Source organism: Quercus robur, chromosome 11, assembly GCF_932294415.1.
Source record: "Quercus robur chromosome 11, dhQueRobu3.1, whole genome shotgun sequence".
Taxonomy (NCBI): Eukaryota; Viridiplantae; Streptophyta; class Magnoliopsida; order Fagales; family Fagaceae; genus Quercus; species Quercus robur.
In genome coordinates, this window is record NC_065544.1 from 28,865,413 (window position 1) to 28,890,623 (window position 25,211).

The following is a 25,211-nucleotide window of genomic DNA, read 5'->3' on the forward strand; positions in this document are numbered from 1 at the left end:
TATTTCTCGTTTATTAGACTTTGATACAGATGATGTGGTATCATTTGATACAAAATATTTTTTTCATTTCTTAGACCTATTTACTAAAGACAGTATCTACTCACAAAAAAATTATACTAAGAATGATAACAAATATCATCATCTTTCAACAATAAACAACTAAGTTTTTGAACCAAAGGACTTGTACTTGAATTGGCACCTCCTCATGCACAAAGTGCTTGGGGGTCTAGGGGGGAAAGAGTTCGAGCTGCGGGATTAGCAGCATATTGTAATTATTTCTAAAAAAAAAAAAAAAAAAAAAAAATAAGTTTTAATAAAACATTGTCATAATATTTAAATTTTCACAATAAATGATGACATATGTTACAATTGAAACTCTTCATCAAATTAAATATCTACAACCATTTGCAATGAATATTTTGTTATTCATACTTCCTTCTTTATCATTTTATTTTATGAGCCCAATTACAATGCTTAGCTTAATTTTTAATGAACACCTTTTTAAGAAAGAAAACAAATAAAAAAAGAACAAAACAACAAAAGACATATGTCATTGAAATTTCCATTAGATAAAATTATAAATCTAGAATATTTAAACCACTAATAAATTAGTATTCCCTAGGTAACAAATAAAATATCATACATCACTGTAAGGACTGAATTTGGATTGGACCCAGTATAGGATTGGGTTTTAGCCCAACAAGCCCAAACAATGAATTTGTAGAGCGTAGATGAAAGAACTAGATCTATTCCAAAAGAAAGACAATTAAAGTTGTTGATTTAAGATCATTAAACATAAATAAGATAAAAAAATTTGTCCTTGGCCTGGCCTGAGAAGCTTATATTATAATGTCTTGTTGATGAACAAAGTTACAAGAGTTCACAGTATTATTACAAGAATTTCTTGATTTTTTCTGATCCCCTTTTTTAGGCCACCTTCCCATGCTATAAACTACAATCTTGGTATCATCCCTACCATACACGTGCAGGTTGGATTCTAGGAACTCCTTCTTATCCCATCCAACACCTTCCAAAGCCATCAACTAGTAGCTGTAAGGTTGCTTGATCACTGTTCAGGTATCACATCCACATTAATGCAGCCAGAGAGTTAGTTAGGAGACATTTAATGTGGAGATAGTAGTTTTTGAAGATATTTGTTGCCACCCTTTGCTCATCCCTTATCCAATGCCCGACTCTTAGTTGTGATGCAACCTTGAAGGATGCCTGGGATGATAAGACATTCTTACTGACCTCGGATCCCCGTTTCCGAGATGAATTTTCTCCTCGGATGTATTTTGGACTATCACATACAATCCTTATTTCTTTTTCTTATACCATTTCCATTATAACCTTATTTAATCATCCTCGGATTGGGCTATAGGCCCAATTCATACAATTTTAATATTACCTTCTAGATAGTTGGCCCCCTCAATCACCATTTTTACTTTGTAGGTATGACTAGCACATAAAACTCAAAATACACGAAGAAATTTTTTGGGACATTAAAATTTCATGAGTCATTTTAGATATTGCACAACTAAATATTTTAGGAATCATAAGATTTTGTTAGGGTTTAACTAAGAGAGTAATAGCAGGGACTATATACTTGTCTACAAAATATAAAGAAGGAAATTATTTAACTTTAAAGTTGGGGCAATGAAACTACCCCGAACATAAAGGGGAAAGTACTTTTTTTCATAATTCTTTTTTATTGGTAAAACTATATGTTTTTTACTTTAAACAATGTGTTAAAAAAAAAAAAAAAAAAAAGTCAGCCCAAGAAAACTGTTCGTAAAACAATGAATTTTAGCTCAATAAATTGGCTTAAAAAAAACAACAACAACAACAACAACAACAACAATAACAACAAAAAACAAAAAATCAGTAAAAGAAAATTGTGCGTGAAATAGTGAATTTTTTCTCACCAAGTTTGACTAAACCGAAAAAGAAGTCTAGGAACACAACAAAATGTCACAATATTTTCACAATACCTTTATTTTTGGCCCTGGTAAGTTTCGGTTATTTTATAGAAATGTTATCTCCATAATATTTTCATAACAAACTCTAGATGGTAAGTTGTTACTAATTTTAAAATAGATCCACGACTGATTTCACTTTTTTATCCATCAATAGTAGCTTACCTATGATTTGTTGTGAAATGTTATGGACTTAGTATTTTTTTTTTATTTGATCTATAAGAAACCAAGATCTCAACAATTGTGAAAATATTGTGATAACAACAAGTGTTACAACATTATCACAAAACATTTATTTTCAGTTGTGGTTGGTCACAGTCTCATATTTTATTATTTTATTTCGACCTATAAGAAATTGACACCTCAATAATTGTGAAAATATTGTGAAATATGTTATGTCAGTATAACAATATATATGCCAGCTCATATAAATATTAAAAAAAAAAAAAAAAAAGCAATGTAGCTACTGTAACTACAGTGTCAATTAAACAAACCAAAAAAGTACTATAGCTATTGTGGATTTGCAATTCGCGCAATTTATATATAGATTTTGAGCCATGTTAAATAAATCATAGTAAGAAATTTTTGATATCACTTTTTTGAGAAATATAAAAATTTGTCATGAAAATTAATTACTTTATCATTTTCGTATAAAATGTTTCTAAAAATAGTTCTTAAATCAATATCCTTAGACATCCATTAACATTTTTCATATATTTTAGCGCATATTGTAAGTTCAGCAGGACTACATATAACATCAGGGGTTGAAACTTGAAACTTGAAAGTCATGAGTCACAAGGTTTACATTCAAGGATTGGAGATTCAAAGGCTGGATGAATTTCTTTAGAAATAGACATAGACCGAATGATTTGGTTTAAACCCACAAATTAACCCACTTCTGTTTTTTCTTTTTTTGATAAATCAATACTTACAACAATAGAGGTTTGAAATTTTGACCCTCATCGTTTATATAGAAAATCAAAATATTATGAGGTGTCATCTGAGTTATAATGTTTTTGGAAACCCATTTTTTTAATAAGCCTAATGTGATTCATCTTCTTTTTTCTTTTTCTCTTTTTGAAATAGCTATTCATTTTCTTTTTTAGCCAAAGCTCTTTTCATTTTGACCCACACCATGCACACTTGCTAAACATAGGCTTAGATTTATTATATATTTATATAATTTTATCATTTTTAATTAAGTTAATTATGGCATTACTCATTCAACCATTAGGTAAGGATTGACCCGAATCAGTCTAAAGAATTAAGAGTTATTCCCTTTTTGGTTCTTGTTTTTTTTTTTTTTTTTTTTTGTCCAACTTTTAGGTGTGTTTGGTTGGAGGTGAAAATAGAGGGATGGAAAAGAAATGAGAAAAAATGGGTAATAAGTGTGTTTGGTTGGGACGGGAGCTAGAGATTTTCTCTTCGAGCCCACCAAAATTCAATCTCCCAATTCGGGGAAAAAACTGGGTTGAAAATGGCTCAACTTGTTTTGGACGAAACCTAGCCTAATGTCCCAATTTGTTGAACTTTTATGTCCTTTTCTTCTTTGCTTTTTTTGTCTTTTTCTATGTTCGCTATGTTTGTTTTTTGTTTTACACTAAACTGATCATTTCTTTTTCTTTTTTAATTTCTTTTCCTTTTGTACTTATCCTTTCTTTGGTTTTTTTTTTTTTTTTTTTTTTCTTCTTCGTGCTTATCTAGTTATCATCTCTTTGATCAATAGTTATGGTTTTTCACTCCTAATTTTCTTTTCTATGGAAGCCTAAGAACCTAAGATAGGGTTAAGGGTGAATTCTCAATATTGTAAGCTATTCCACTTATTAATCTAAACATGTTTTTAATGTTTTGATTATTGAAATTAATTGTTTTTTTTGTCATAATCGTTTTGTTAGATTGATGTTTAATTTCTAATTCTTCTAACAATCTATTCTTTTATTTTCTCGTTGTTAGAATTTTATTAGATATTGCTTTTGCCATAGCATTGCCTCTGGGATTACGATGTTCTTAAGTTTTTCTAACAAATTTATTATTTTTTTAATACTAAATTGTTGGAAAAATTGATTAATAAAATCAACCAAAGAGAGTATTAATAATAAAGCTTATTTCTAAATTTTCCAATCGGATAGTTTATGTATTTGCTAACCCAAATGTGTACTAAAATTGAATTGATAGTGGATACTTAATGATATTGATGGACAAACCCGAACACCGCAGTGGTTTTAATTTATGAATTTTACTAAACCTTCTTTGTGCTAGTTTCAATAATATTATATATATATATATATATATATATATATATATTATTGGTACTTTTGACATATCCTTGTTTTCTTTTTCTTGGTTGAATGACAATATTAATTACATTACAATTTTTGTCTCAAAACTAGATGACATCATATTTCCAATTAGTTTGAATGTTACACTTACCATTAAAAAAAATGGATCAAAATTACTTAGTGAATAAAGGAAATTGACTCACACGTAAAATTTGCTAATCTCAAGTTCACTAATATTAAATCTAAATATAGATTTTTACCATCAATTAGATTATTGTGAGTTGTTGATTACTAAATATTTTCCTATTGCTACAACCGTGACAACTTAGAGAATGTATTTGATATCAAATGATACCATGTTAACAATATCAAAATCCAATAAGTGTGAGACATATCAATAAAAAATAACTACCCAACTAACAAATGAAAAACATGTGTTATTGGGTTTTGATATAGATGACTGTGGGGCCCGGCCCAAAATAATGGGCTAGTTAAACTACGGGCCCGTCCGAGAAGCATCCTGTCCGAGGAGAAGTCATAGCCAAAACATTATTCAAGCCCAATTGCGGTAAAAGAAACCTGTCTGAGGAATAACTCCTCCTCGGACATTACGAAGTCCGGACCAAGAGCTCGCCCCAACCATTGCAGTTCATCCTCCAATCATATAAAAAAGAATAAAACCCGAAATATCTCGTGGAAAGCTGCCACCACCACATTAAATGTGTCACAACCACCCTCTTGGCCGCATTAATGAGGAAAAGACTCCTGAACAGTGCTACCTTGGCCACTGCAACTCACAAGGGAGTGATAAGGGTGTCTGATAGGACAGGTGCTCAAGTGGGTGCTTAGATGATCAACAAGTGTAAGGTTCAGATAAGAATGAAAGACCTATATAATATAGTGGAGTCCCTCATAAGGAGGGACGAAAAAATGTATGATCTGTGCCCAGGAAATAGAATCTTCTGTGAGACATCCATTCTTGTGTTTTTTGTTTCTGCAATAACATTGTCCATGCATCAGACCGACTAAGCTCACTGAGGCTAAGCTCTTTGACCCATCCTCTACAAAGATTTATTGTGTGTTGCACCTTGGGCCAAGGCCTGATCAGTAGGATTTGGACCAGAAAAATCGTGCAACTACAATGATGTTGTATCATTTGATACCAAATATTTTTTCGACAAGTTGACTATTGTCAATTGATTAGACACCTTGGTTTGTTGATGGTTAAATTGCAAGATGGGTAATTTGTTGCAATCTAATCTTTCACTAGCTTTAAAAATTTTGGAAAATAAATTAAAGATCGCACAATAACAACAACTTCATATACCATATAAACAAATTTGAAAGTTTAGCTAATCTATGTAGAACAATAAACAAATATAATAAAAAAAAGTACTTCGGACTAATAAGCAAAACCAAAATTATAAATAAATAGATAAAAGAGTGAAAAATATATAAATTTTTAAAAGTTTTATTAAATATAGAATTTCAAATTATATGAAGTTAGATTTCTAGTCAATCTCAGAATTGTAAGAGAATGAGGATTATTGATAATAATAGTGGAGTAAAAAAAATGATAAGAACAATAAAGGTGGCGTTTCTATAAAAATAAATAAAATAAAAACTTGTTACTTCAACTTAAAATTTAAGATAAATTGCAAAGTATACTCCTGAAGTTTAGGGTTGCTTGAATTTTACACTTTGAAGTTTGAGAAGTTGAATTTTACACTCTGAAGTTTGGTACCGTTAGCAAAATTCCACCCTCTGTTAGTTTTAAGGGTCATCAAATAGCCCACGGCCCACAGCCCGACCCAGAAACCCAACCGCCCACCGAGCTAATGGGCGGCCCGACCCAACAAAAAAATATATGAAGTGTATGAAGGATTGATCCTGAGATATTATAGAGGAATTTCTTAAGAGAACTCCCTTAACCACTAAGATACTCAAAGTAATTGTGCTAAACTTAGTTTACTAAATATATATTTTTCTAGTAGTCTAGCAAATTTGAATTAACCATTTGATATTTTTTTTTATTAAAGATAAAAAAAAATAATAATAAAAAAAAAAACTATTTAAAGCCTTAATAAAAAAATTAAATAGGTTTCCATCAATAAAACAAAAAATTAAATAGATTTGACTGTAAAAAAAATTTGTAATTAAGTATTAAATTCTTTAATTCTTTCCTTTAAAAAAATAGATTGATTATTCCCTTATAAAAATTGATTCTTTCCTTATAAAAATAATAAAATAATATGCTAACACAAGCCCATGGGTAGCCCATTAGACCCAACCCGATATCCCACCTCGCTAAAGACCAAATGGGCATTGCCCATGGGCAGGGTCATGGGCTAAGGTTTTCTCTTTCGGCCCAGCTCGACCCGGCCCGTTAACTAGTTAATAGCCCATTATGCCCAACCCATTGTGCCCATGGGCCAAGTAAAAATGGGCCGACCCGGCCCATTGACGACCCTTAGTTAGTTTAGACTGTTAATTGACATGTCGGTGTGCTGATGTGTTTATTTTTTTGCCAAATCAGCCCTAAAACGATATTGTTACACTTAGGGTCTGTTTGGTTGGAAGGGTGGAAAAGTGGGAAGATAAAAAATGGTGAGATGATGGAAAAGTGGGAGGATAGAAAAGATTTTAATTTCTCTTATTTTTGTTTGGTTTAATGTGGAAAAATTGAGGGTTGGAAAAAGTGAGTTTGTATAAATTTACGCATAAACTCTTGCTAAAAAAAATGCACAATTAAAACAAAAAAAGTGATAAATAACCAAAAAAAAATCAATCAATCACCTAAATTTATTAAAAAATAAAAATCATATCCATAAGAAAAATCACATCTAAACAAAAAAAAAAAAAGACTGGACAAGCCTACCCAGTTAAAAAAAAAAAAAAAAAAAAAAAAAAAAAAAAAAAAAAAAAGGAGGGCAGCCAATGTCAAGGAGAAAAAAAGAAAAAAAAAAAGTGTGAAGAAAAGCAATGTGGGTGAAACCCATGTGCAATTGTACATGAGCATTTTCATCCAAAAATGATGCCCAATTTCTCTCATTAGTTTTTTCTCCATTTTGGAGAGAACTTTTTGGTGGGTTAAGGAAGGAAACACCTGGATCCCATCATTTATTTTCCTTCCTCTCCATCCAACCAAACACACTACTTTAGAAATGGTTGAATTGAGGTTACATCAACATGGCTATGCTTATGCTTATGTTAAGCTAAGCAGAGATTTGTCAATTGCAATTTGTTTCAATTTTCTTCTTTGTCTCTTTTCTTTCTTTTGGTTTGGGTCTTTTTTCATTCTTCGAGTTAAAAGGAAAATAAAAAAATGGAGGAAAATTTTCACCTAACTGTCTTCTTTTGCAAATTTCTTTGAGCTTTATGACAACACTAGATAGGTTTTAATTTGGCTTCGTGGGTTTGTTCTGCTATCAGGTTCATGGGGTGCGTGCGGTTTTGATTTGGGAATTAGGTTAAGTTGTTGAAATAGTGTTGTACTAGCACCAATTTATTTATTTATTTTTTTAGTTTGGGTGAAACGACTGTGTGCCAGCTCTTCTTTTTGTTTTAAGTGAAATAGTGTCGTTTTAGGGTTGATTTGACAAAAAATAATTACATCAACACACTAACGCGTTACTTAACGGTTTAAACTAACAAACTAATGGAACCAAACTTTAGAGTATAAAATCCAACTTTTCAAACTTTATGGTGTAAAATTCAAACGACTCTAAACTTTAGGAGTGTACTTTGCAATTTATACTAAAATATATTTTAAAAAATTTTTAAAAGAAGAAGCAAAAGAAGCGGGTATTATGGTTTTTTTATTTTTTATTTATAAGAGATTGCTCTATTGGATCTGCATAAAGGGGCTATTTCATGCTATTGGGCCTTCAACTCTAAGCCCTTGCTAATGTAGTCAGCTGAAACCCATAAAAAGAAAAAGAAAAGGAAAAGGAAAAGAGAAAAAGAGAAATTTCAATTTTGTTCCCAAATCGATCGATGCCCTAACTAAGCCCAATTGTAAAGACTTGCTGTGTCGGTCGTCTACAACAACAACGATCGAAAGTCGAAACACACGATTGCTGTTCTTTGGGTACCGTACGCAATCAATAATATTGTTTTGGGTGAGTTACTACTACTGTTCTTTCAATTTGGGGTTTTTATGTTTGGTTTCTATTATTGTTCTTTCAATCTTTTGCTTCATATAGAAAAACTGAAAATTACAACATTAGAAATCGTGTTCAACTCTTTTGGAATCCAAAACTAGGGACTCATATAAAAATATTATATAATTAGAAATTTCATTCAGAAAAATTAGAACTTTACTATGTTCAATGTTCATACCTTTGAATTCTAATGCATTATATTTATTAGGCTAAATTTGCAAATTTAACTTTTACCCAAAAATCAATTCTTTGATTTATTCATGACTAATAGTCTTAGATTGCCAAGAACATTGTAGCTTAACTGACACTCCTGAAAAACGTCTAAAGTTCAAATTCCTTGGCCCGAAGTCCCCGTTCTCAACTCAGGGCCGGCCTTAAATATTTTGGGGCCTAAGGTGAGAACTAAAAATGTATGTGTATGTGTATGTGTATGTGTATGTGTATGTGTGTGTATGTGTATGTTTATGTTTATGTGTATGTGCATGTATATTTATATTTATGTTCATTTATGTTTATGTATGTGTGTATATTTATGTATGTATACGTGTATGAGTGTGTATGTGCATATGTATGTTTATGTGTATGTGCATGTGCGTTTATGCTTATATTTATGCATGTTTATATATGTGTGTATGTTTATGTATGTTTATATTTATAAACATAAATATAAAATATAAACATCAACACTCATACACATAAATATACATGAACACAAACAAACATACACAAAAACAAACATAAACACACATACATATAAACACGTATAAACAAATATAAACAAACATAAACACACATACGCATAAACACACACATATATAAACATAAACATATATAGACATAAACACACATACATAGATTGGAAAAAATTGCAAATTAACACCAATCCTTAAATAATTTCGTTAGTTACTTTAGTGTGCTAAATCGAGCATTTATGTGTGTTTATGTTTATATTTAAGTTTATGTGTGTGTATGTTTACGTTTATGTGAGTTTATACGTGTTTATGTGTATGTGTGTTTATGTTTATGTATATATATATTTATGTGTATGTGTGTGTATGTTTATGTGTATTTGTATGTGTATGTGTATGTGTATGTTTATGTATGTGTGTGTATATGTGCTTATGTATGTGTATTTGTATGTATGCTTATGTATTTGTATGTGTATGTGTTTATGTGTGCTTATATATGTATGTGTATGTATGCTTATATATGTGTATGTGTTTATGCGTGCTTATATTTATGTATGTTTATGTACTTGTATATGTGTTTATGCGTGCTTATGTATGTGTATGTGTATGTGTATGTGTATGTGTATGTCTCTTTGTCTTTTTCAGATTCAGGTGCAATACCCTGATGCAATTGTAATTAATGGCTGAGATTAAAAGTTGAAAAAACAACTTTCAATTTCGACCATTAAATAAAATATATTAAAGGAGAGTTAAAAAGTTTTTAAAAAAAGAGAGTAAAAAATGTAAAAAAAAATACCTACGACAGTGTACCTGATCTCAGTCCGTCTTTCTTCTCTCACCATTTTTCTTTTCTTCTTTTTTACGCTGTGCTTTGTTCTTCTTCCTTTTATTTTTCTTTATACATCGCCTAGGCTGATAGGAGAGGAGCGAGTAAAAGCCACGTCAAGAAAAGAAATTGAAAATTGTGCTACCGAGCCAAAGACTATGAAAATCTTTTCCTCTCCACTCAGACGATCCTCTTAGGTGAAATTGTGACTCACGAGACTTCACCCGATTATGGTGTGTGATTTTTTATTATTTATTTATTTATTTAAGATTATGAAGCAAATAATTTTTATATTTTGCTTACCCTTTCTATTTTCTGAAAACACTTTTCTGGGAAATACCATTTTTTTTTTTTTTTTTTTTGCTTTGTTTTCAATCTATCATTCTTGCTTGTGGTATATGTTTGATTAATTTGGATCTAAAATTAGTTCAACAAGATAATTCTTCTTCTAAAATATAATAACAAAACCAATATATGTTTTTTTAACGGTGGGTTCACTTTTAGTGTTTTCATTTTGTGATTTTGGTTGTTTTGTGGGTTTTGTGCTTTGATTTTGGTGTGTGTGATTTGATTTGTGATTTGGTGGGCTTTTGGGTTTTTGTTGCGATTTGATTTTGGCTGAGTTTTGGCAATGGTGGTGGTCGTGATTTGATTTTGGCTGGGTTTCGGCAGTGGTGTGTGGTTGGAGGTGATGAGCTTGAAAAACTCCGGCCATGAAGGTTTAGAAGGAGAGCTTGGTGGTTAGCCATGGAGCACGGTGTGACGTGAGTTGAGGCAGAGAGAGGATGAGAAGGAAACAGGGGCGGCCCTAGACATTTTGGGACCTAAGACGAGAACTAAAAATTGGGCATTTTTTATACTTATATATTAATTAAATTAATGTTTATTTAATTTTTTTATATTATATTCTTCATCATTATTTTCATTTTCTTCTAAATTATTTTGAAGTTCATTATCAAGATTTGTTGTATTGCAAAGTTGAACATCATTTTCTTCTAAATTATTTTGGTGAATTTTTTGCTCATTTATGATATTTTCATCTAAATTTTGTGTTATATTTTGTTTATTACTAATAACAAATTTATCCATGGATCATTTTTGAGACTTAATTAATTTTTCTTTTTTTTTTCTTTTTTTTTTAAGTTTTTCATATCCAGATGCATATTTTCTAATAGACATTTCTAATCAAACAATATATTTATAAAAACTAAAATAAAAATAACTTTCAAGTGTAGAGCAAATGAGAAATAGAACCTGATTTATATAAAAGTATTGTTATAGTTTCACTAAATAATTAAAAAAATTTAGCAATCTTAACCTGCATAAATTATAAAAAAATTAAGCACAAACATAACGAAAATTTAAGCACTGACACAAGATTTATTAATAAGACCCACCCACCAAAAAAAAAAAAAAAAAAACACAAAACAAATCCTATCTATAACCAAAAAAAAAATAAATGCAGGCTTAAAAAAAAAAAAAAAAAACTTGAAGGCCCAAACTTAACGCCCAGTCCAGGGAGGGTCCAGGCAGCCATAATAAGTGATAAACAAAGTTACAAAAGCAGCCATGGACAGGGAGGGCCCAAATAAACAAAGTTATCATAAGTTCTTAACAAATAAAATGGCCCAAATATTTATAATTTTATACCTGATTGATTCCTGAACCTCAGAACCTGATACGGTGAGGTGAGGTGAGCAGTTGAGACTTGAGAGAGGCGGAGAGCAGAGAATCTGAGAGAGGCTGAGGCTTGAGCCTTGAGCTGTTGTCTGTTGAGCGAACAGTGGAGACTGGAGACTAGAGAGAGGCGGAGAGCAGAGACTAGAGAGAAAGGTAAAATTTTTAGGGTTTTGAGTGGATTGATTTGTGATTGTTTTGTGGTTAATCTCTTAGACCGGATTTGTAGTTTATCTGGTTGATTTTTGGTCAATGATTTTGTTTAGAACCAATGTTTAATAGGATTTACCAAAATTTTTGTTTTTTTGGTTAAAAGGATGTGCCAGATTATTTTTGTTTGTAATTCATTTGAAACTAAATTTTCCTGTACTACCCGGTTGGTTCTTTTCTAAAATTTTGGGACTTGGGGGCCTTAGGAAATTGCCTAACTCGCCTAAGGGAAGGGCCGGCCCTGCCCCAACTATTGAATTATATATTAAAAAAAAACACTTAAAATTTTGTTGACAAGTTTATTAATGATAGGCTTACGATCCATTTGGTTGAATTTAGGACACATAGAAAAATTTTGGTTTTTATTATTTATTTTTATTTTTTTTGAAAGATTATGGTATTCACTTTTCCATTTTTTCCCCCTCAAAAATAAATTGTGGTGAATAATTTTGAATTTTTTTTTGGGATGGGGATCCTATTGTTCAGTTTGGTAGCTGTGAAAATTTGGATGGAGAGTTGAATATAATAATAATAATTGTTTCTTTTGAATTAGTTGATGATCTTTGATATGGGTTTTACAAGAATTACTTTAATTTTTGTTTGTTCAATTTTTGCCTACTCATTAGTTTGGGTATGCCTATACAATCTGAAAATATTTTGTTTTTTTCCTGAACTAGTGAATGATTTTTGAAATGGGTTTTGGAAAAATTGATTAAATTTTTGTTCATTGCACGCTTGCCCACCCATTTGGGCCCATTAGTTTGGAAATGCCTATTCTAATAGCAGCAGTTTTGATGAACTAATGACCTAATAGGTATATGTTACCATTGAATTCTGTGATTTCCTCTGGTTGGTTTTGGAGTTGACAGAGTAGGATGTATGGGTTTTAGATTCTACACTTCTCTTCTCAAGATATGGTGCTAGTTCACATGGTAGACTCTGCAGCCCAAAGGGTGCTAATATCTTGGAGTCTTGGTTGGATATAGTTTGCTTTGCGGTGTTGTCTTGTTTCATCAGTTTTTGTTTTTGCATTTCTTGTGCCTCTTCTAGGGATGGCAACGCTGCCTATCGTTCTTGTGACTTGCACTCTCTGTGAATTCATTTGTTGTTGTTGAAATTTGTATGTGGTAAGGTTCTTGGAAAACTGATAAGAAGTTTCTTTCTTACTTGATCTGTCCCAACCTTTTCAGTTTAGTGCTACTGCTTCATGTTTATTTGAGGGTGTTTCTGTGGATCAATAAATTGCTCACTCCTATGTGTCATGGAACTTGCTTAATAGGGAAGATGGATCTTGAGACGGAAAACAGAATAGCTGCTATGCTTATGAAAGAAGCAGCAGAATTGCGGCGACAAGCAGAGAGGGAAGGTGTGCATGTCTATCTTCGAGAACGTAAAGAAAGGTTTCGGCCTAATTCACGGTTTCTAACTGCTACTGTTCTTGGCGTGCAACAAGGTTAGTTCTAGAGTTGCCATGTTACTTTTTTAATGAGTTGGTGTTTCAATGTTTTGTTAAAAAAAAAAAAAATTGAATTGAGTTTGAATATTTCATGTAGAAAGCTGAGCATTTGATATGCTTGCTGCTTTGTGATCTAGCTGTCAGATCAAGGTGTTGGAGAAATGAATAGGAAAGTCCTTGCCTGCCTTCATAAATGTTGAGGCACATTATAGTACTAGGTTCTTTATAAGTTTTACCTTCTTGAATTTCACTAACAGGTTTTTCATTTAGTTTGTATATTGAACATGGGCATGGCAGCATGACCAATATGAAAAAAGGATTAAGAAATGTTGTTAGCAAGGAGTTGAGGAAAGCATTGCAATGATGTATAAACAACTGGTTCAATCACTTTAGTGTTGGTTATCATATGTGGTTGGCAGAACCTGAGGATTTCAATTTACAATTAGTTTGATTTGGATCCATTAAGTCAGAAAAACTTAATTAGTTGGCAAGGATCACTTTCATATGAAACTTAATGCCTTAGTTTTTACATTGTGGCTTTTATGTGTGTGTGGGTTAGCTTCAGATTGATTTTTTCCCTTCCTCTTTTAACCAGCAAATCGGGCAGTGGAAGTGAATGAGATGTGGCGAGTCCGGCAGAAAGAAATAGAGCTGGACGAAAGGATCAAAGGCAGATTGAGAGATGGGAGCAGCAGTGACAGCAGTCTTAGGGATAATAACTTCACAAGCACAAATAAGAGGCCTTCCAAAAGTGCTAACACTGCCAGTGCTTCAGGATCATCAAATGAAAGAGGGTATGAGAATGGCTATTCAAAGGAAGATGAAGAGCTTGAGAAGTTTCTACACTCAAGGTCTGTGTGCGTGTGCGTGTGCTTGCACTTGACTCACCTAGTTTTAAATTATCATCATCAGAACAAATTCTTATATGTGAGAAAAAAGTTCATTAGTTTGACATAATATTTTTTAATTGGCAGGGTAAAACGTGGCAGAGGTGGTGTTGGGCCAAGAATGGATGAAACAGGTCCATACCTTCCACATCGTCCAGACTTTAGGGAAGAGGAGCTTTCAAGAAGCCCTGGCGTAGGGAAAGGCCGTGTCATCTATGGTCCTGAAAAGCCTTCTTCATTAAAGTCATACGATTCTTCTGAAGAGGAGCTTCATGAGCAAAAGCGAAAGAAGGCAAAGAAGGTTCACTCAGGGAGCTCTGACAAGCAGCACTCGAGGAAGCACAGATCCAAAGATAAGTCAGAAGATAAGAAAAAGAAGAGGAAGGAGGAGAAAAGAAATAAGCGTCACAAGTAAGGCTATTTTATATTGTGCTGTGTTCTCCCATAAAGGTCACAATTTAGTGTATCATGTGTATGTCAATTTGAATGGAAATCCCTATTTGTACAAAGTTGATTTTTCACAATAGATTTTTACAATAATATAAATTTAAGGAAAGAAAATAGATTGAACACATTTGGACTTCAAGCACTATTGTGTCAATGCACTCTCTGAATTATAACTTTCACTCCTTTCTATGTAAAATAACAAACATGAAGAAGCATTTGTGGAACTAATGCTCAACTGCCCGCTGTTCCTAACCCAATGTTTGGATGGAGGGAGATAGGGCAAGAGGTGAGGTGAGAAGAGGAGGGGGAAGATTGCTGCAATGTTTCAAAGTCCCATACCCTATGTTTGGATGGAGGGAGAACCTTCCCTCTTCTCTCCTCTCCCCCCATTTAGATAACTTGTATTTTGTGGTTATGCCTTTTTTTTTTTTTTTTTAATAAAAGGAAAAGGGAATTCATTTAATTAAATATAGGTTAACAACAGCTCAAGTGGCATTAAGAATACATCAAAAGATAATGTGAAAATGTGGGCAGGGCTCATATACATAAAGCTGTTATACTGTTTATTACTTCCCCATTTTGCCAAAAGATCTGCACACTGGTTTGCTCCATGGTACAATGTTGAGGTATCATCTGCCATTACCTATTCACCAGTGCCATGCAATCCAACATAAGAGAGAACAACCAAGGAGCTATGGTTTGGTTAGAAGTAAGAATGTCAATAACAAATATTGAGTTAAATTCCGAAGTGACATTTTGAAATCACATTTCTCAAGTCATATGTAATCCAAATCTTACAGCTTGTAAATCTGCATATCCTTTTTGGGTCTACGTGAATGATTAGGAAATGCAAGTAAAGAACTATTCTATGGCAAGGTTGAGGATTTGTTTGATTATCAGTGAATCAGTTCCTGCCTGAAAATGAGTGTGTTTTGGGTGAACCAGAGATTAATAATTAATTGCCACTTTAGATTGTGTAGGGCAGTGATGAACTGATGAAGTATAGTGTTGCTATGGCAGCACCATTTGGCATGCTCTCCAAAACTGTGTAACCATACCTTTTGGGTCCAAAATCCAAATGCGTACACCTTAATTTCCGGCCTTGTCAAATGGCTGACCATATATGCAAGGGAGTTGTGGAAGGAAGGGAAAAAAAAAAAAAAAAAAAAGAAAAGAAAGAAAGAGCGATGTGGAAAATAACCAAGTTTTAACAATTTTGTCCATTAAAAAAAAATAAAAAAAATAGTTTGTCCATAACGAGTCACAACTCACAATCTCCCATGATTGAGAAAGTAAGTTCTAGGTTTGCATATCACCCAGTAAAAAATCCATGATTAGTTGTTAATCTATATTTATACTACTATTTAAGAGATTTCTTCTGTTTAGGATTTTCATTTTTTTTTTTTTTAAATGCCCATACACCCTTATGTTTAAGTAGAGACAAAATTAAAGAACAATTCGGTAAAAATATAACTCTAATTTCTACTAAAATATTGCCTAAAAAATAAGGTCACTCTTCTATTGATTTTCAAATTTCTTTATTCACTTATAAATTCTAAGCTAAAATTTAAAACTGACCCTCTAAGTTTCGACTTTTATCATTTCAATCCTCTAAATTTCAGTTTTGTTATTTCAGTTCTCTAAGTTTCAAATTTTGTCAATTCAATCTTTTGTTACTCCTTTAGTTAAGTCCTGCCATTAACTACACCAAAACGATGCCGTTTTGGTGTTTTGTTTTTCTTAATTACTGAAATACGTTAATTAAAAAAAAAATTAAAAAATTAAAAACCAAAGGGCGTCGTTCCCCTGCCCCTAAAAATCAAAGATTGCCACGGAAGATTCTCACACTTTGGAGTTCTTGCAGCTTGCGTTTGGGTATGTGGTGTGGGTTTGAATTGGAAAGATCATGTTGTGATTGACAAGAGGTATTTTAGGCCTACTAAGGTTGATAACCTTAAGGGAGATGCAAGCAAAGCTAAGAAAATTCTTGGTTGGAAGCCATGATCAGCTTGGGTCTTTCCAATTTTTGCTTCAGATCCGCAACAATGGGGTTTGGAAATGATTCTATTTAAGGGTATCTTAGAGCTGATATAGTTTTCAATTCAGTAATTTATATCGATGGTGTTTTCAGATGTTATTGTTATCATGTTATGCATTGTTTGAATATCTGTAATTTGATTATAGCAAGTCCCATACTTGTTCTTCTTCTTATTTTGCTTCTTGGAGTCACAATGTGGATGGGATGGAAGTTCGAGATCTTGCAATTTTGAACACTAGAGCCTTTTTGGAGATGTTGGATCTGATCACTTTCAATTCACAGGAATGTAGTTTTTGATTTCCAGGGGCAGGGGAACGGCCGTTCCCCTTAGTTTGTTTTTTGGTAATTAACTCGTTTCAGTAAAATTAAGAAATAAAAAACTAAAAAAATCAAAATCAAAACGGTGTAGTTTTGGTTTAGTTAACCGTAGGAGTTAACTGAAAAGTAATGGAAGAGGAGTGAATTGACCAAATTTGAAATTTAAAAGGCTAAAATGACAAAATTAAAACTTAAAGGATTGAAATGAAAAAAGTTGAAACTTAGAAGGTCAGTTTTAGATTTTAGCATAAATTCTAAATGCGTAATATTAATAAAAAAACGTGTAAACCTTAAATTGAAATGAATGCAAAATTTATGGCACTTAAAAAAAAAAAAATAAAAAAAAAAGGCTAACCGCATGCGTGAAGTGGATGTGATATATATATATATATATATATGACAAAATTTAAGTACAGTACCTTAGGTGTTATTTTTTAAATTATCTTCTTAAGATTCAGCTATGTGGTTACTTAATTAAAAAATACACTTTCATCCTATGAGGAAAAATTCACATGACAAAATCTTAAAAGGATAACTTAAGGAACAACATCTAAGTACTATATTTACAAAACTCTCAACAGTGGTAGATTTTGTTGAACAATTCACTGGACAAAAAGCTTTTATTTAAAACTTGATTCTTTGAATTACAATATTTTACAAGCACTAATGCTTGACTCACGACCACTGTGCACCCTTAGTGTGGTAGTCACTTTATAAGTATAAATGTTTTTTTTTTTTTTTTCACACATATACATTTAGATTAAGATAGAATAAAAATTCTATTTTGTCAAAAAAAAAAAAAAAAAGACTTGACTCACGTACACAAACACTAGTGCCCTGCACAAACGGCACTTACTCACCAAATACACTTGCACACACCTCACCTCACTTCTAGACAACCACACACTAGTTCTTGACTTTATTTCACCATACTCACTCTGCACACTTGCTGCCTATGGCACACGCTTCACCTTACTTTACACATGCTTCACATCACCGCACACACTTCACACAGGGGGAACCAAAGGTTCCTATTGATACAATCTGGAGGTCGGTTAAGCAATCAACATTGAAGCTTCTAGCTTCGATAGAGTTCTAGTCATTTCTAGGCAACAACTTTTTTTTTTTTTTTTTTTTGAATTGTATTAAGGTGCCTGTTAACAGCAATTTTTAACCTTTTTTTTATTTATTGTTTTCTGTCTTTTCCGATTATTTTATGTCATTTTTTTAAGTGTGAGGCTAACTTTGTAAAGAAAAAAATATTAAAATAATTAAAATGGCTAGTTTTATGTCATTTTCTTTTCTTTTTTTATTTAATTTTTTTATTAAAAATGACCCACTTTAATGCAACCTTAACAAACATTTTTACGGTGTTGGGTAACATTTGCCTATTTTTTAATTTCTATACCATGACAGATTCTAGAGTATTCTTCTTTTGGTGCTCGGTAACATTTGCCTATTTTTTAATTTCTATACCATGACAGCTTCTAGAGTATTCTTCTTTTGGTCTCTGTAGTTTTTCTACAATCTTTTAGGCTCTAGCTTATTTATTTCTTGTCCAAATCAACTTTTATAACAATAGTCAAACTGTGGCTTTGCAAAGTAATGTCTAGATATTTCTAGAGAGAGAGAGGCGGTGCTTAATGTTTAACAGATTTATATTATTTAGATAAGTAAGAAATTTAAAAGAAAAGTTATAGCAAAATTAAGAAAGTAATATTTTTTATTCGTTTTTTTGGTATTACAAACAAATACATCTCTTTATATAGAGAAGGGAGATGCAAGACTACAAAAACTAAATACTCATGTGGTACATTAGGTGTCTTATACTAATAGTTACAAGTTAAAGAAAGAATCATGACTATATGTGTCTAGCTTTCATTTTTTTTTTTTTTTTTTGAATATATGTGTCTAGCTTTCATGACAAAATAAAATAAAAGTTTGTACATTAAGTGACATGGGCAAATAGTTATATAAATACATGGTTGTCTTTTTATTGTTTGCAAAGGTCCACGATATTTTTCACATATTTATTTTATCGCTCAATCTAGTTGATAAGGTTATAAATATTCTTCTTTATCTTATGATAACAATGAAATGGGACTCTCATTGTCAAATTAATTTGACGAGGTACTTTAATGTCATTTGCCAGTAAAGATAACTCAAATGACATGTCAAGATTTTTCTTGTAGCCATTTGACCCATTTCTTCAAGCAAATCTTTAGTTTTTTTACTCATTTGTAATTGGCGTGTAGTTGATTGATAATAGGGTAACAAATAGCCTTTTACCATTTGTTATCATAAGGGTTTAATCCTTTAATTATTTTGCTTTATCAGACAAGTTAATTAGGCTTATTCCCAATAATTTGTTTTATCAACATAAGATGATTCGTGAAAATTAACTATTCATCTGCCTTTAGCAAGTTCTTCTTTTCTTTTCTTTTTCTTTCTTTTTTTTAAAATCTGCTCTAGCAAATTCTTCTTCCTTTGTTGTCTTTAAGAACAAAATCTGCGAAGTTGGTATTGAATCATTTGTAAAGTAACTTCTAGACTTGTTTTCTTCTTCTTTAGTGAGGCCTTGGACATTCCAGGTTGCGTAATCAATACAATTGTTAGGGCATGACAATATCTTTGTAACTTTTTCTTTTCCTGATCAGTGATTGTGTATATCTTTAATTCTTTATAACCTTTGCTTACTATATTTCCATCTGGGGATGCCAGACATGGAGTGCGTCAAGTCCTAAAACATGGCCGGAAAGTGCAGACGAGAGTCATACATAGCAGACAACTACATTAAAATCACATATCATTCACATGTACAAAGTTTCGTCCATCTTGACCAACCGAAAGACTATCTTTCACTACCAATAGTTCTACACTTCTACTCATAAAGCTAACGCAATATTAAAGAAGGAACTATACTTTTCTTTCTCGCTTCATTAACGATCAAAGGCTTTTAATACAGCACGGTCTCCCTATTATCCCTATGGTGGTTTCAACTTTTTAACAACATTCATATAGGCAAATTACCAAAACAAAAACAAAAACAACGTTTTCATGATAATCCGTCTGAATAGAAAGACTGGTGTCATAAGTCCTCCTCATGATGATCCGTCTCATCAAAGATCTCCTCCTACACAATCCCAAATTGATGTCAGATGCCACCAATGAGATATTGTTGAAAGAAATTAAATATATGAGAAATTAAGTGGAAAATGGTCTCTTGTACCTGTAAAAGCTCTTCAATAAGATCTTCCATCGTAATTATGCCAACAGCTTCTTCTTCTTCTGGTTGCTTTGGAAGTGGACTGCCATCAATTTGCAGAATGTCAGAGTAAATGTCCTTTGACCACTTCTTGCTCCTAGAACTACTCTTATATGAATTATTCATACTGTTGGAAAAGCTCTTCCACTTCTGGAGTGATCTCTTGCTCTTTAAAATCCTCTCTTTGGAAGACATGTCACCGTCAATGTTTATTTTCACAGCTTTCACTTGATCTATTTCATGAGAGAGAGAGAGAGCAGTTATAGTTCAAATAATATGAAATTAATAAGCAAGGATTTCCGTCTTAGGTGCTTTTTCAGACAGGTTTAGGCCTAGGAAATCTTCCAAAGGCAGGTTAGATATGAAATTGGTGCCTACTTTCAAGAGGGCTGCTAGGGGTCTGCTCCACTGTTGTCTTGTACCGTCTCACAACAACAGCCATGTGGCTGTGACCTTTCTGAAACTCATTTAATATGTCATATAAGGGCATAGTTTCTGGCAACCTATACCACAGTAAATGCCAAACATCAGTTCATGAGTAATAATGTACATCCAATGCTTTTAGAAAACTTTAAATATCCTTATCAAAAAAAAAAAAAAAAAACTTTAAATATCTCGTTCATTTTAACTACATCAGATGTACTGCTTCCTTTCAACCAACATAAATACCTTGGAATCCTACGTATGGTGACACTCTTTACTGGCACTTCCTCTTCTGGGTGAATCGTTAACAAATTCTTGACCTAGAATAGTACAATACAAAATGTTAATAGAAGCATGGATGGAAGGCAGCAGTGAAATAATTACTTGACATGTATCAAAATGGATGAAAAGTGTAAAAAATATATAGATGAACGGATAAAAGTGCTAAACAAGATACATAAAACATTCTGATTTCTCCATACTAAAAATTTCAAATGGAATCTAAATGTGTACAGCCTTTTGATGAAAGTGAAAGAACAGACAACCAATCTTGATTATAATACAATTCCACTTAATCAAGACCATTCATCTAATAACCCCGTTAATTATTGTTAACAATTGAACCCCTAAGTCCTAATCATCTGATCCCACTCCTTTACTATCATCAACATTGATCCCTCCAAGAAGAAGGGGAAAAAAAAAACTCAAAAAAAAAAAAAAAAATGACAAAAACTAACATACTCTTCTGGACCAATATGTGTTTATAAAATCATTCCATAAACTCTAAAATATTTTGTAAAATGCTTAAATTTTTTTTCTGGTAAATAAAAAATGCATAAGATAATTGATCAACAGTATACCAGGATAAGTCCAATTATGTTTGTAGGTTGCTCGTAATAAACAGGTACTCTGCTATGCCCTTTTTCCAATATTAGAGTCATCAATTCCCTGCATGATTGCAAGTATTTTGAGATAGCTAATTTATTCAAATGTAACATAACTGATGCAAGATGATTTTCAGTATCATACGTCCAAAAAATCACCTGTCAAGCTTTGCATTGATATCAATTGCAAAAGTATCAGATATGGGAGTCATGGCATCACTAGCTGTTTTTTCAGTAAGCTCAAGTGCTCCAGCAATAATTGTAGTCTCATCATGCGTCAGTTCTCCACCTTTTCCAGCCTTTACCATCCAAACATGATTGTTAAGCAGACAGTATAAGTGGAATGGAGCAGGAAGAATTGGGGAAAATAAGTTAATATGCATGACAAGAATTGGATCAGTTGAGTCTGAAGGGCACTTTAATGGAGGAGAAACGTAACAAGTGCAGCATAGTGATTGCGTGACAAGTAAAATCAGCACATGAAAAAAGTGGAGTGCATTACTTGGAGAAAAGAAAATATGGGCTCAGTGGTGAAAGAAAAAAGATGGGGAGAAAAGGTTGAAGAGGGGGGGGGGGGGGGGGTTTGCTTTTAGTTTGAAATTATAGAATATTGGAGCTGTCATACACACCTCATTTCCATGCATATTTACGAGTGTTTTCAACTCAGCTCTGCGAAAAAGAGCTACATGCCCATGTCCCAGCAGATAGTCTAATAGCTGGAAATGCACAAAAAAATAAATAAACAATAAAACTTTAATAATAGTTCACAACATATAGCTGACATAAATGAATAATGTACTAAGCATATCTTACCTTGCTGATTGGATATGCAACAGGAAAGCAGACAAAGACAAGAACACGGACAACTGGAGCAACTGCTGCCCCGATTGCCAAACCATATCGAGAACAAACAGATTGCGGTATTATCTGCTTCCACAAATAAAAAGAAAATACTGAACTCAGACCCACTTCACTACCAGCATGAAACATACATGTGAATGGGGTAAATTAAAATAACTAGCCAAAACATAAATTCATGTCTTTTAAGTATTCTTTTAAAGGAAAATCATATGGATGAAAATTTTCAGCTATCCTGCATATGTGGTAAGTGGGGCTGGGATCAACCATTCAATAGATCCCTCCTAATAAAATGGCCACTTTTCTTAATTGGTCAGGCCTAAAAAAGGCCATCTCAGAAAAAAATTATCCATATGTGCAAGCAATACATACCAAATCAGACAGACCAACATAAGCCATCTGTCCTGAATTAGCTTTCTTAAAAATACAGAAATAAAGTCAGATAAATACCTCACCTCACCAAACAGAAGAATCAATGTCACTGAAATCAAAATGGCACCCCAAGCTGTAACCAGATGATCAAGAAAAATGGGAAGTGTCTGAAAAAAGGAAAAATGATATCCAATATTACCTAATCTTTTGTGATATGTTATGTACATAACAAAATACCTTGCTCAATAAATCTCAATAGTATACCTCCATTGCAGCAGCATTGCAAATTAGTAAGGTGCAAAGCAATAAATGCTGATTTTTTACCACTGGCAATATCTTCGCTGTAATTACAAAGTACAAGAAGTTAGTATAAGTAGTTTGATCACCAATAAACTTCCACTTGAAACAATATCATTTAGATGCATTTTGCATTGACTCATTTAAAAGCACCACAGAATACTGTAACTATAAACCACTTTCACAACCCACCGTTCACCATCACCTTTATAAGGAAAAATCCCTCAACATTTTCTATAGAATTATGGTAATTATATGTATTTCTATGAGTTTGTAAGGTCCATCTAGCACAGGACATACAATAATGTTAAATGCCAATTTATCTTTTTCAAAGAAAGACTATTTGTTTTTGCCAAGTCAATCTTTGCTCTTTCCCTTCAACTGGCCCATGTTCGCGTAGAGATGATTCATTAAAATTCACAATCAGGAAAATAATTAAATCAGAAAATTTATTAGACAGGAATATGCAAATTTTTTATGTCCTATACATATAGATCAGTCAGTTCTTGAAAATGTAGATGGATTTTATAAAGTCAAACAGCAAAAGAAGGCCGATTATTAACATTCAGCATTTTCAATTTGCGCTAGTGTTGTCCTCGTTTATAACTTCTATTCAAATAAGGATCCACAAATCTGTCCAAATTGGGTTTTCTTTAATCTAGCTTCCTCAATGCAACCAACTGCCCACACCAAAAACAGTCACAAACTCTAAGACATCATAAATATTAATTTGCCCAGCTCAATTAAAATTCCTAGAAAAAAAGCTGATGTTCATTTCAGTGACGTCGAGCTCATATGACATTCTAAACCTACACAATTTGCAAACTCATGAATAGAATCCCCCTCCTATCTTTATAAAATTCGATTACCAGCTATTGTAATCGCCAATTACGGCTCAAACGAAGTAAAAAAAAATAAATAAACAAACCATCAACAAGGAGTTCAGATTCTCAGAATAATTTGAAACCCCAATAACAAAATCAAAATTAAACTAATAGTTTATCTCAACCTGCCAAACTTTATTATTTTTGAGCCAGAATAGTTTACAATGATTACATCCCCAGTTAAGTACCAACTGAGTAACTATTAAATTCTCCAACAATTTATAAAAATAAATAAATAAAAACGCAATTAATTAAATTCAATGTCAAAGCTATCCCAAAACGAAATTGAACTAGATAAAGCCTCACTCTCGGTAAAAGCTAAAAAAGGAAATTAGCATAGCACATAAATGATCATATCCTTAGAGTGGTCCCACGCAAACACAATCAAAAAACTGAAAGCATTGAATTGAAGCACAAAAAAAGAAAGAAAGAAAGAAAAGAACAAGATTAGGAATCAGTACCAGCGTGTTTGCGATCTTTAGGGGTACCAGACTTGGCAAGAACCTCGAGATCGACGAGGCTCATGGACATGAGCCCCAAGGTTAAACCTGACATCATTCCGGCGAACACCACCAACAGCACGATTATCAGTATGTGTATGAAGAATTCCGATCCGCAACAACTGTACTCCACCGCCATTTTCACTCTCTCTCCCTCTCTCTTCAGTTCAGAGCAACACCGACTAAGGACAACAGTGGTGTTAGAGATCAACTGGTTTTTTCCATTTCCAAAGCTATATAGCTTCTCGAACCACCTGGATTCTACAGAGAAAATAGAAAGAGAGCACAATTTATAGAAAGAAATAGACTGGGCTGTAAAAAAATTAAAGTGTGAAGAGTTGGCAAATCTTTACTGTGAATGTATTTTGCTATTTGCGCGTATATATTATACACGTAAACGGTGTGTGTTTAGATGAAATGATAAGGGCAAGGGAGGGGAATTTCACGATTAAGTTTATACACGATAATTTCACAACATTCTCAGATTAGTATAAGAGTCAGCTAAGCGAAACCTAATACGGATTGTAATCGTGCAAAGATTCCTGTTTATTTTAGTATAAGAATCAATTTTTTTTTTTAATTTTTTTTTTTTATATTATCACTTTTAAAAAATAATCAAATTATCTATTCTAAACTCTATCAATTAAAATATCAAATTTTCTTGATTTTTTTAATTGTTTCTATTTTTTCAAACACAATAACTAGCATTCTCGAAATACATAAAGATATAATAAAAAAAACTAAATATAAGATGAATAGTAT

General features: G+C 32.5%; 2 protein-coding genes across 5 annotated transcripts; one reads left to right on the forward strand and one right to left on the reverse strand.

The window, feature by feature from the left end:
* The first annotated feature begins 11,540 nt into the window (after positions 1–11,540).
* LOC126706022 (uncharacterized) lies at positions 11,541–14,749 on the forward strand. Of its 4 annotated transcripts, none has more exons than XM_050405284.1 (4): positions 11,541–11,766; positions 13,100–13,273; positions 13,872–14,139; positions 14,251–14,749. In XM_050405284.1, the coding sequence occupies exons 2-4, from the start codon at positions 13,105–13,107 to the stop codon at positions 14,576–14,578; spliced, it is 765 nt and encodes a 254-aa protein (XP_050261241.1). In that variant the 5' UTR covers positions 11,541–11,766; positions 13,100–13,104; the 3' UTR covers positions 14,579–14,749. The 4 variants fall into 4 exon arrangements, with proteins under 4 accessions (XP_050261241.1, XP_050261242.1, XP_050261239.1 ...); XM_050405285.1 differs by lacking the exon at positions 11,541–11,766 and adding an exon at positions 11,991–12,947; XM_050405282.1 differs by lacking the exon at positions 11,541–11,766 and having other exon boundaries at positions 11,992–13,273.
* Positions 14,750–19,744: 4,995 nt separating this feature from the next.
* Positions 19,745–24,821, reverse strand: LOC126705883 (DUF21 domain-containing protein At2g14520-like). The gene is made up of 12 exons (XM_050405110.1): positions 24,803–24,821; positions 24,411–24,710; positions 23,033–23,109; positions 22,852–22,935; positions 22,352–22,465; positions 22,168–22,254; positions 21,698–21,837; positions 21,515–21,602; positions 20,901–20,974; positions 20,610–20,734; positions 20,196–20,464; positions 19,745–20,099 (listed from the first exon to the last, which is right to left on the reverse strand). Exons 2-12 carry the CDS (start codon positions 24,586–24,588, stop codon positions 20,055–20,057), a joined length of 1,281 nt encoding a protein of 426 aa, XP_050261067.1. The 5' UTR covers positions 24,589–24,710; positions 24,803–24,821; the 3' UTR covers positions 19,745–20,054.
* Positions 24,822–25,211: the final 390 nt, after the last annotated feature.